The sequence below is a fragment of the Siniperca chuatsi genome, linkage group LG20 (genome assembly GCF_020085105.1).
Source record: "Siniperca chuatsi isolate FFG_IHB_CAS linkage group LG20, ASM2008510v1, whole genome shotgun sequence".
Taxonomy (NCBI): Eukaryota; Metazoa; Chordata; class Actinopteri; order Centrarchiformes; family Sinipercidae; genus Siniperca; species Siniperca chuatsi.
The window spans coordinates 21,767,320-21,780,274 of NC_058061.1; the positions used below are offsets into that span (position 1 = coordinate 21,767,320).

At 39.6% G+C, this 12,955-nt stretch overlaps 1 protein-coding gene across 5 annotated transcripts in view; it reads left to right on the plus strand.

Annotated features, from left to right (window-relative positions):
* Positions 1 to 1,103: 1,103 nt before the first annotated feature.
* The window catches only part of LOC122867326 (caskin-2-like), a 64,246-nt gene continuing 52,394 nt past the window's right edge, over positions 1,104 to 12,955 (plus strand). For all 5 annotated transcript variants that reach the window (XM_044177995.1, XM_044177992.1, XM_044177991.1 and 2 more), the window contains exons 1-2: positions 1,104 to 1,253; positions 5,932 to 6,440. Coding sequence is in view for 3 of the 5 variants with exons in the window: in XM_044177991.1 (XP_044033926.1) it covers positions 6,347 to 6,440 (94 nt within the window). In the remaining 2 variants the exon portion in view is untranslated. The remainder of the gene's footprint in view (positions 1,254 to 5,931; positions 6,441 to 12,955) is intronic.

Here is a 12,955-nt window from a genome sequence, read left to right on the forward strand (position 1 = left end):
TATTTAATGCATTGTATAAAGAGTAAACAAACAAGAAGAAATCGGACGTTTTGATTGGACCTATTTTGTCATCTAACTTTTTTCATGTTGAGATAAAGGTCTATTTATAGACTACAAATCTGACAGCTACATATTATAGTACCATAATGATCCTGACAAGTTCAAAAAAAGGGTCAGAATTTGCTAAATCCTTCTGAGCCTGGATTATAAAAAACAAGGTTATTCTAATCCAGATTTAACGTTTTGAAAGACTGCACAGTGGGGATGATGTGTTTGTTTTCCGATGTAGTTTATTTTACATTTGTCGGTTTATGCATGAAAATACAAAAACACAGCAAGACAGAGATTGTCTCGAATTTGATGTCGACTAATGTCAATACCAGTTTTAACCAGCAGATGTCGCCACCACATAACTACACAGCGTCCGGAGTCTTCCTCAGTATCTCCAGGGGTCCTTGATGTCGCTTTAGGGAAACAAACAACAGTTTAATTTTCCGTGTAATGTTGGCTAGAAGTGGTCTAAATTAGAACTAATGCATGAGACAATTACATGTTTTATTCTCACTGCCATCGCCCAGACAGGTAAGTTCAATTCAACAGCAAAAACATACATTTGAGTCCCTGCAGGTAAATTCAACTAAAAGGAGGTCCCAATGTGGGCTTATTGGAGGGTCTGTAATAATGACAACTTCTGGCCCGTTTGAGGCCGCATCCATACCCTGAATGTATTTATTAATGACTTTATAATTAAATATATATATTTTTTAATTAATGGACAATTGTGTTGTACTCTGTCTGTGGGACCCCGGTTATCCAGGAATAGATTTAACAGCCACAAAACCCTGTAAAGGTAGTCTGAGTTAAGATGGATAATAGATAACAGAAGTTATGTAATTTTACCTTCAAAATAAAAACAATATTACGTTGCGCGCAAAGATACAAAAAGGTTGCTGCTCAGTAGTTTCATTAATTGACGGTAAACTTTCCTGTATATACAAAACTTACTGACACTCTGTGGCAAAGCATATTCCAAACAAGTAAAAAAAAAATAAATACAATTTGACAACCAACGTTTCAACATTTGTGGCGCCTTAATCAATAAGAGCTTTACTTCGAAAGTTACAATCGGAAGTTGAATTCATTTATGCTTTTCACTTGACGCTGGCTCCTCCGTCTCGTGCTGTTCTGCGCTCTTCCCTCAGTAACTACAGTGAATTAGTCTGTTACCACCTGCAGTTCACTGTCTACAACAGGTGAGAACACTCCTCTCTTTGTAAACATATTCATGAAAAAGCTAACTGAAACAACCTAAACGAACGCATACAAATAATACCGCGTTATAGATGGAAAGACGTGTGTTTTTGGACTTTGCGTGACCCTGGAGTCGAGCACCTTGACAGTTGAGACTGACAAGTTAGCAAACGAGGAGAGGCTAGCTAAATGTACGGAGGCTTTAAGTTATACGATGAGTACGTCAGCTGCGGACAAACCTTAATGAATGTTTCCAAAAAGACAGCCTGGTTGCCCGGATTTAAGAACGGTCTCTCCGGCCGATACCGGCTGAATTTCGCTGGTGATCCCATACTTCAGTGGAAACTGTCCCAGCGCAAAATCTAACATTACTGTTATTTTACTTATATTCAAACACTAGAACATGTATGATCACTTTAAACGAACCGTAACGTTAAAGTGTTTTCTAGTAAATTCGGCATATACGCAATCCACCATACAGAACCTTATTTCAATAAAATCTTAACTTTTCGAAGCGGTTTCGTCACTCTCCTTACCACCACGCGCTATATTTTGGTGGACGATGCACAGGTGAACCTGTTAGAAAACTCGAGGTGTTACTGAGATGTTACTGCACACTGATTTGATGTATGCCGAATTGACAAGCAACAGTAATGATTTCTTAAAACTTGCTATAAGTCATATATACGTTTGCTGACAAGCAAGGTGGGATTACATTGCCAAAGTTGAGAATTGGGTTTGGTCTGAAATTGTCTGCATAGGATTGAACGTGAGTGTTACAAGCACATTTGTGCTCCAGAACATATCATTGAGCTTTTTAACCAATTATGAAGACTTAAAATCCTATTTTAGGATTAAGAAGTCAGAACAATGACAATAAATTTAGATACTTTCATTTGCTTCTTTATAAAATATTTTTCCCTTCATTGTAAATATTTTGAGACAGAACAGGAGACTGAATGAGTTATCATGGGCTTTCTTGCATGTGTGACACCTGTTACTCAGAATTCCATGAGAAAGTCACCCATAGCCACTGAACCCCATTTAACTACTGCTCTATCCATTGACATTTAGGCTAACAAGCCCGTTTTGGACTCCTTGTTTACATTCTGGCTCATGTCAGAGAAGGGCTAAGCAGTTGTTTACTGCCTGGCAAGGTGCCTGGCTAGTTTTAGATTATGTGTCAGTGCAAAGACTTGCATTGGCATCTGCTGCTGGGCTACACTGCTCCATGATCACACAATAGTCCAGAGGAATAACTGAACTATGTGTCTAACGGCCCTAAAGAGGCTGGAAGACGAGATAGCCTACTAATGTTTTTGACTTGCAAAGTGTATCCTGGGCACAACATAGACTATGAATTCAAACTTCACCAAAGATAAAATCCTGTTGGGATGTCAGGGAGAATAAAAATGCTTCTGAGGTATTTTAAACAAATTCATCTGACTTAAAAATCTCAAAAGTTCTGGCTGCTGCTTAATTTTTCCATTGCTTACATAGTAACTGCTCACTAAGAGACAAGATAGATAGTGCTCTGCTTGAACTTTCTCCTCCAAAATGGCCTCTTAGCTTAGTTCTAATTATGGTTTTGTTTTGCACAAAGAATAATGTGTGGCTCACGGAAGCAGCCTGTTTGATGTTGCCTCAGTAGTAGAAACTGGTGTACTGTTTTTACACTTGTCTGAGAATATTTCTCCTGGTTGTTTGTCCCGTTAGAGTTGTTTCTTCACTTGCTGTTCCACGTGATTGAGATTTCAGGAAAATTGGTTTTGAAATAGCAGTCACCTCTGCCTCACTTTCCTTCTTGGAGAGAAAAATACAGAACTTTTTCCAAAGACGTAACCTGGCAGAACACCAGACACGGCTTTGACTGAAATGATGTTTCCTTAAAGTTTGGGGGATGTTATCGATGGACTAAGACCTTATTCCTGCACAGGAAGACTAACAGATTAGCTTCACACTCCTGAGGGACTGGGCTTCCTGCATCTGAGAAAACAAACAAAAGCTGGGTAAAATTAAAGTCACATGCCTAATCCTGACAGCATTCATCTATCAAAAACTGCTTTGTTGATTGCTGTTATGGCATAACATTTTACCTTGGCACTCATGCTGTTGAATGGGGTAATTGGCACAAGTAGTGCTGTAAATGTTTTTAATTTATCAAAAAAAAAATGACGACATTGACAAATGACATGTTCTGGTTCCAGTTTCTCAAATGTTAGGATTTGCTGTTTTTCGTTGTTTTTTTATCATTGTAAATTTAATATCTTTGGGTTTTAGACTGTAGGTCGGAATAAAAAAACAAGACATTTGACTGTGTCATCATAGGCTATTGGGAATGTGATGGACATTTTCCACAATTCCCTGACATTTTATACACTAAATGGTTCATCGATTAATCAGAAAAAACAATTGACAAATTAAAGGGGCGATCACACAGAGATGCTCTGCTACAGGCGCAGTCGCTTCAAAAATGCCAAAACAGCTGGTGCGCCTGAGGAGTGGGGCTACGTGCGCCCCTGCTCCGTAGCTCTCTCACAGTCCATTTATCGGCAAAGTAAACGGCATTATACTCACCAGAGAGATTCACCTGGCTGCTCAAGCAACAGGAAGAAAGTGGTAAAGTAGTAAAGCCCGCCTCTTGCTTGATTTGATTGGCTGCCGGGGCCAAGCATGACATTGACGAGCAGTGCGACTCTGTGCCTTTTGCTGAAAAGTGGAGAATGTTTTAACTTTTATGCACGTCTAAAAACCGCTAGAAAAATGTGAAGTGGGGCGCAAGAGAGGAGTGCATGCCAGGCATGGCGTACCATAAGAAAAGAATGGTTTTGCTTGCGACGCGTTGTTGTTCTTCAGCCATTGTAAGTTATCGCAAACGCTTGATTGCAGTTGTTGCTGCTAAGGGTGGCCCAACCAGTTATTAGGTTTAGGGGGCAATCACTATTTCACACAGGGCCATTGTTTTCCCTTAATAATAACAACCTTCATTTAAAAACTGCATTTTGTGTTTACTTGTGTTATCTTTGACTAATATTTAAATTAGTTTGATGATCTGAAACATTTAAGTGTGACAAACATGCAAAAAAAAAAAAGAATTCAGGAAGGGGGCAAACACTTTTTCACACCACTGTATCTTTGACATGTATGTGGAGCAATTGTTATTTAGCGATCAACGTATATATAATCCGATATATTTGCAATAAGCTAATATATCAGCCAGGCTAATTTATCGGTCAGGCTCTATAGGCCTTTTTCATTTTGACATGTCACAGTAGGAAAAGCACAGGCGCATATAAGCCCACCATACAAACCCACTTGCAACTTCTCAGTCAAATTAAAAACAACTGCATCATCATTTTTTGCTGTGTGATGTTTCTTCCAATGAAGCTGCTTGATACATAAATGAGACTTTTTATTGTAAGCCAATCAGATTTGTGATATTGAGTTATCGAAGCACATGTGTGACATGTGTGTGCTGATCCCAGAAGAAGTTGCAAAAAAACGTTGGTGCTTTTGGTACACTCAGAAGGTAACATCTGCTCCTGTTTTTGATAAGTACTCATTTGTTATCAAAATGTAAGTGATTGGTGTTTTGAATAAGACACATGTTAGAATATTACTTGGATTAGAAATATTGCTTCTTTTTAAATTAAAATATAAGTTTTAGCATGCCAGCAAACAGACCACATGCTGCATCAATACAGTAGCTGCATAGTATGTTTCATTGCAATGACATAAAGCATGATAAGCATGTATAGCTTACATTATTGTATGTAGTTTATATTATTATACTGTTAAATAGATAATAAATGTGTATGTTTAACTTTATTTATTTTTTAATTAACATTTTTACCTGGTGGGCTTAAAGGCGACACTTGCAAAAAAATCACACTGTCTGGGGTGGATGTAAATGAGTATAGCTAATTACTTCTCTGCATGATACATTTTTACTTTTCATGTTATGTTAGTCCACCATGTATAGATTTATTATATATAGTTGATTTTTTAATGTCATGTTCGTATAATAAAATATTCTTTTATGCAACAAAAAAGCCAAAAGGCTGGTCATGCCTATTTCAAATTCCATTTACCGGCCATAGGATGGGAGTGGAGACAAAATGAAAATAGCTATTGAGGGCTAAGAGATTACAGATTTGAATTGAAAAGTTTGCATTGTTAAGATTTTAGAAATATATATATATATATATTTATCAACAAATCACGAAGTGGGCTTATTTGGAACACCCATGGGCTTAAAGGGTGCTTAACATTAGGGACGTTTATCCTATATTTTTTCTTTAAGATATAGCCAATAAATGCCTTAACACAAGCAGTCATACAAGAACTTTGCCTAATTAAAATAGCCTGCAACTGTCAAAATTATGATTTAAATCAAAACTATGTGATCAGTAAATAAGTAAAGAAAAGTACAAATTTGAACAAGCGTTCAATGTCAGCTTTTGGTACTTGACAGTTTTCGATACTCTGTGCTACAGACACATTTCTGTCAGTAACGAAGAAGTATTGAAGTTCGATACCCAGCCCTACACAGTCATATGGTGAAAAAAAACCAGCAGAGTCATAGTTATGGTAGTGCTACACAGAGGCTGCTCTTTTCATTGAATGTATTTTTTAAATTATTGTAGATTTAGTGATTTCTCTCTGTCTCTTTCTTTCTAGCATTCCCTTGCAGTGTAATGGCAGGTCGGGCTGCTGCTGCCTCCAGGTTGATGGAGATAGATTATGAACATACACTCAGCCCTGCAGGCAACTAAACCTCTACTAGTCCTACTGTAACTCCAGATCCAAGATCACCGTCAAACAGCCGAGCACCCATCAGCGATAATGGATCCAAACTCCTACATCGAGCGTAAAGAGACACCTGGTCCAGTTTACCTGAGGCTCCTTCGCTCTAGGTGCTGCTAAGCCTTCTATTCACAGTGTCATTTCATGGCTGGGATTCAGCAGCTCCCTGTTAACTTGCTGACAAATGTTTGCTGAAACCGTCCGCCTGAAGGAGCATTGAAAAGACAAAAAAAGCGACCTTGGCTGTCGACTGCAAGCAGTTTGTGTGTCTGTGGTTAGGTCTGTAATCATGGGGAAAGAACAGGATCTGCTGGTGGCAGTGAAGAGTGGAGATCTTCTGTTGGCGCATAAACTTCTCTCCAAAGTCAAGTGCAACAAAACAAGTGAGTATGGAGCTAACAGAGGCAGGGGGATTCATGGTTTTGTGTTATTACTAAGTGATTTTGTGTTTGTTCTGTGCTCTGGGCCTGGGAGTGTAATTGTTTCCACTATGAAATAGAACTTAGGTAGCAGAGACAGAGCTATTGCCGTAGGCGATGTCGTTGTTACTTCTAAACCAAGTGCAGTTTAATAACCACAGGATCAGGTTCAGCTGTCAACCACAAAACACATCCCCCCTCCAATTTGAAACTAAGTGGATTCAAACTGCAGCACAACCCGAGCTAATCTCCTAAATGCAGACCCCTGCAGCTCGTGCGTCTTGCTGTGTGGGTTATAGAGGGCTTTCTTCTTTTTTCAGAGTTCCTTATCGGCATAGATTCCAAGTCAGATGACAAGCGAACTCGCTGTACAGTAGCATTGTTGGGTTCTCCTTTATCCAAGCCCAGGGAAAGTTAAGGCCAAGCAGGCTGTGAAGTTGAAGCCTCTCTTTGTGGTGTTATCTGTTCTGGGCTTTCATCAGTATGGCTGGCTGCTCAGTGACAAGCTCTGGGAACAAAGCTGTGGCTGTCAGGAAAAAGCCTGTTACACACTTAACACACTACACACACAGCAGGCGCTGCTTGGCAGAGAATATTAAAAGAGATGATTGTCTGTTTTTGTACTGCTTTGTACTTCTGTTTGTGAATGACTGCTTAACTGGCTGGGAAAATGGGGCTGGGGTAAGTGAATGAGTAATGTTCTCTGCTGTTTTATAAACTACCATCAAGGTGCCCTTGAGCAAGGCACTCAGCAGCTCAGTAGCCAAGGTGAGAATTATGGAAGACAAAAAATGACTTATTCGTCAATAGATAATTGTAATTATGTAACAGGTAGGTGGTCCCAACCTCACTTTAAAGCAGGATTGGTCAGCTGGCCAAACCAGGGACAAGTAATGGAGCCACACTTTTATGACCAATCCTGCTTTAGAGTGACATAAACTACATACAGTCACAGAAATACAGAAACAAATAAATGAGGTAATGTAGAAATACATAAATAAATAAAAGTATAAATAGAGAAATACAGAAATGAATGCATGTAAATGTATAGAAATATAGAATTTTATTGACGACATTCATTTACTTTTGTCCAGATTTATTATCAGTATTATGTATGGATTTAATTCTAAATTTCTGTATTTATTTCAGCATGTATTTATATATGTATTCTTCTATTCATTAATTGCTGTATACATTTCTGTATTTATGAAATGTGAAAGTCTTTTTTTTGTCCTCCATAGCAATATGTGTAACTGTGTGAAATGAAGCGGAGCGTTCGTCAAAAAGACTAGAGTTTACTTGCTCAGTTGACTTTCTTGAGCTAAATAAAAGTTGGACCTTCACCAGGCAAACACAGCAGCTGACCACATATATAATGATAAAAGTAGAGTTCTATACTTTGTGCCTTTATGGCTCATCTTTTTTAGCACTTGCACACCAAGAGCATTAGACAAAGATATTGCTCAAATTTGTGCTAGAAAGTGTCGAATTGTTGCACAAAATGAACAGGAAATGGCTTTTGCCCGTGTATTTCTCTCTTAATCTCCCTCCATAATACTCACACCCACACTTCATGCACACACTGCTTTCAACACTGCTGATCCTCGAGGACCGTCACAGGACCTTGTCAATTAGTCATTTGTCACGTCAGTCAGAGCCTGCAGTGTCTGACAGCAGCACAGCAGATGCTGCGGCTCACCAGATGACCTCCACTGTCTCCCATTTACGGCCCTGTCAATAAGGGCTGATTGACTGGTTAGTAGTGACCTGCTTTGAAAGGTTTTTGAAAACCCCAAACCCAAAAAGGGTTGTGCAATGTACTACCAATAGATTATTTATTTGACCCTTGAAGTGTTTCATTAACTTAAAATTACAATTAAATGAAAAATATTTTTACACTGTTTACTAATGCGAAAAGGGTCATTATTGCTTGTTTATGTTGCAGACTCATTATTTTTCCTTCCTCGAAAGCAGTGTATTCATGGCATACCAAAGTGTGCATAAAAATTCATACAGTGCCATGACATTAAGAGTTGGGATAGATATGGGAAAAAGCTTGATAACCATCACCATTGGACTACATGGTAACAACAAGAGTACGAGTCTATAGCCACACTAGCAACTCTGTGAGGCTGTACACACACAGTGGTACTTTGAGCTAAATGTTAATGCTAATGTCAGCATGCTAACATGTTCACAATCACAATGTTAACATGCTCTTAAGCAGGTAATGTTTACTATGTTCACCATCGTAGAGTGTAAGCATGCTAGCATTTGCAATTAGAGCTAAAAACAGTTGAGGCTGATGGGATTAGCGATGTCATTATAGTTACAGGTGTTTGGTCATAAACCAAAGTCATTTGGATTCATTCTCTGGGGACCATGGATGTACAAAATCCATCAATTCATCCAGTAGCTGCTGAGATATTTCAGTGTGGACCAAAGAGGCTGACTGACTGCCATGATGCTAGCGTGGCTAAAAACCCAGCAGTTTCAGTTGGCATTCTCAAATATAAGTCTTCCTGTGAGAAATCTGACTTAGTAATTGCTGTGTTATGTGAATTTAGTCAATGGAATTGTGTGTCATAAACAGTATACATTAAGTTCCACTGTATGATAGATGACCCTTCCCATCATATCAAAGCTACAGCTTCTCAAAGGACTTGAGTGCTAACATGTTAAGGTAGCTGGGCTAAGGACCCTGTTTAGTCTTATTTTGATACCATGGTTGTGTCCTGTGGGCTGGATTTAATTCAGGTTAGTCCTGTCGTGGTGGGGCCAAGGACGGTCATTTGGTCTGTTTTTTGTTATTTAGGGGTGCTGCTCTTGTGGCGACCTGGCTGCAGATGCTTGTGTGTAACCATGTTAAATCGCTGTTGTTTTTCTTCTTGTCAGCAGTTCAAAATATGGTCCAAGACAAAAATGTTGTCTTGAAAATTGATGGCTGTATGTTCATCAGATTTATTTTGGATAGTCATGGTCCCCAGATGATGAATCGTAAGGCTTTTGATGACCCCATGGCTTTCCTCTAACCCAGCTATCAGGCCAAAATTTCCAATTGTATATAACAAAATTTCACAATAATGAAATTTACTAAACACATTCATGCTCCATAGATGATGAAACCATTGAGCATTCCTCTTGCACCACTCTCTGGACAAAATAACACATTTTAAAACAGTATTTTTGATCATCTCATTTACTGAAGACTTTTATGCTTCCAGTAGGATAAACCCTTTTAATTTTAATGATACCAGTGCCCTTCCCAATGTGCCACCCACAGGACAAGCGTAACATTTTTGACCCACTACTGTGAGAATAGCAAAATATTCAGTATGTTGTTTCTTCCAACACATTTGTATTGTAAGGTAGAATGATAAATGCAGTCTCTATTGGTCACTATTTGGGCTTTATATGTTAAAGAACACAAAAATTACACAAACATTTTGATTGCTCACAATTGTCCTTGTGAGCTCAAGTGACATTCTGATAACAAACACAACGTACCCATAAGTGCAAAGCCTCAGGAGAGGTCAGGTGCTTTTTAAGCAGTTATGGTGGTGTCAGGCTGACATGCTGGACATTCCCAAGCCTCCAGGCTGAACCTTGGGCTTAGCTGTGTGCAGATGGAGGAGGGAGGCACCTGCACACTCTGAACTCTGTAGCTTGAGCTAGTGGCGGGGGACTCGGGGGTCAGGGAGTAACCAAGCATGTGGTGGACAGACAAAAACACAAAGTATTGGTAGAGGGGGGGTCTGGTCATCTGGTCTGGCTGGATACACAGGACTTAGCAGAAAGGGACTGTGTGTGTGCTCATGTTGTGGGTTGTTCAGGAGTGTGACAGTTACGTAGTACAAAACTGGCACTCTAGGTGCAGGATAACATAACAGGACCTCACTATAGTGCAGTACAACATAGGGGCAAATGGATATACTGTCAAGTCCAACATCTAATATTTGTCCAGTTTGTATCAGTGCTCGAGGCTGCTTCCTTTTCCTTCCTTTTGTTTATTTATCCAATATTTCAGATGGCTGATTAAAAGATTCATCACAGTGTGGTGTGGTAGAGGTAGGAGTCTCTAAAGCCTTAAATGTCATGTTCTTTTATTTTTATATTCGCTATTTAACTGAGTAGTAATTTTGTGAATGAACTCTTTACAAAACTAATGCATCTTAGAGTTTCTCCTACCATTGAGTATAAATACCCTCAATGTTATTGTCTATAAGGTGTTTTCAGTCTCCCTTTTAGCCTCTGCATGATTCATTTCCAACATCCATTCAAACATCACAGTTGTGCAGCAGTAAATTGCAAAGATCTCAGGGCTCGACAGTAACGGTTGCCAGGTTGCCAGGTTGCCATTGACAACCATTCTGAGAAATTGGCAACCAATTCTTGGCCTTTGGTTGCCATCAGTGGCAACCACGTTTTTGATTCTGTGCCCTCCCCAGATGAAATCGAGACAACTGTGGCCCTCCATCCCCCCTTGTAAACAGGAAGCATAATGTTGTCATTGTTGTTTTTGACGTTTTTATAATGGATGCAGATTGCTGCAATCAGGCTAATAAAGTATCTTAATTGCCTCCATAAGCTGTGTGTCACAGCCACTGCTATAACTGTTGACTGTGGGCCAAATCAGCAGGTCAAACTACAATAACTAACTTCCCGTTGCTTTTAAAACACCACCATGCACCTGTCTCTTTCACCTCGCACAGTATCTTTGCTTCTTGCTGCTCCTCCATGCCCTGATCTACCCCCCCCCATAGTTTGAAAGCTCTGGTTTAAGTGGAGAGGCTCTGTGTTTTGCATGGCTGAAATACTGTTTTAGAGGCTTCTGTCCCACCAAAGATAATGTTTTGAAGAAACATATGGCCATCAAAATGGTGAAAAGTCTGAATATCAGCACAAAATATTAGCCTTTGCTAAAGAAAGATATCATAATAAAACCAGTGTCAGCCTTTAAATACCATTGTTTGTGTTATCACAGCAGTAGCTCTTGTGATGCTGGGTGAAGGGACCGGTAAAGCTGGCAGGGAGGTGGCAGAGGAGACTTGCCCCGAGGGGATTAGCAGTTGCACTGAGGTTGGCTGATGGACAGGGAGCTGAGATGGGAGGTTTCTTCTCCGATCAGCCATCTGCTGACATCAGGTTGGCTGCTCAGTCAATTTAAGTGGACTTACCACAGCCTCCCTCTTTTTGCTTAGCTGTTGCAAGCTGACAAATCAGGTGGGCTCATTGTAGATATATATAGTGGTTACACAGAAGGCTGCAGCCTCTGTCCAGCTACTCACATTGTATTGCATTTAGAGTGACAGCTTGACTGGTAAAGTTATCTTGCCCAAAGTGTATCTCTCTCTCACATACTCTTGACTGGAAGTGGGTGTTGTTTGCTCCTCTCTGAATGGGGACCATTAGAGGCTAGAGGTTCTTCAAAGGCCTGCATGATTACAAGGTCTTTTGTTGCAACACATGCTTGCTTTCATCTTGACCCACAGCCCAACCCTCTTCTCAGCCATGGTAAACACAAGGCCTTTAGGTAATTCTCAGCAGACAGATGGACACAAAGGCAAAAGATCATATTTGAAGATCTATTGTGTCAGCCATTTGATCCGTACATAATGTATTGATGACTCAGACCTTCACAAGTCTTGGGTATGTTTTCACTAAACACACAGGTAACAGCAGTAAGCCCTGTTTAAGTCTGCAGGCTGATTTATAAAGTAGCTGTGATCAGCCCATCATAAGCACATCACTGCTATGATTTTATCAGCTGAGTCCTAGGTGAATGCTGTGAACACCCACCATGATCAGCCACATGAGGAACAATGGATTGCAAATTGTCACATCAACTAATTTAAACAGATTTCGGAGGCCTACAAATATTAAGTACAGTGGTGTGAAAAAGTGTTTGCCCCCTTCCTGATTTCTTATTTTTTTGCATGTTTGTCACACTTAAATGTTTCAGATCATCAAAGAAATTTAAACATTCGTCAAAGATAACACAAGTAAACACAAAATGCAGTTTTTAAATGAAGGTTGTTGTTATTAAGGGGAAACAAAATCCAAACCTACATGGCCCTGTGTGAAATAGTGATTGCCCCCTAAACCTAATAACTGGTTGGGCCACCCTTAGCAGCAACAACTGCAATCAAGCATTTGCGATAACTTGCGATGAGTCTTTTACAGCGCTGTGGAGGAATTTTGGCCCACTCATCTTTGCAGAATTGTTGTAATTCAGCCACATTGGAGGGTTTGTGAGCATGAACTGTCTTTTTAAGGTCATGCCACAGCATCTCAATAGGATTCAGGTCAGGACTTTGACTAGACCACTCCAAAGTCTTCATTTTGTTCTTCAGTCATTCAGAGACCCCACAACAACATCCAAAGAACTGTTATGTTGTAAAAAGGTTTTTTTTTTGTTTTTATTTATTAATTGTTTTTATCCTTCTTATTGATTTTATTTGTTTTTATTTTGTTGTCTT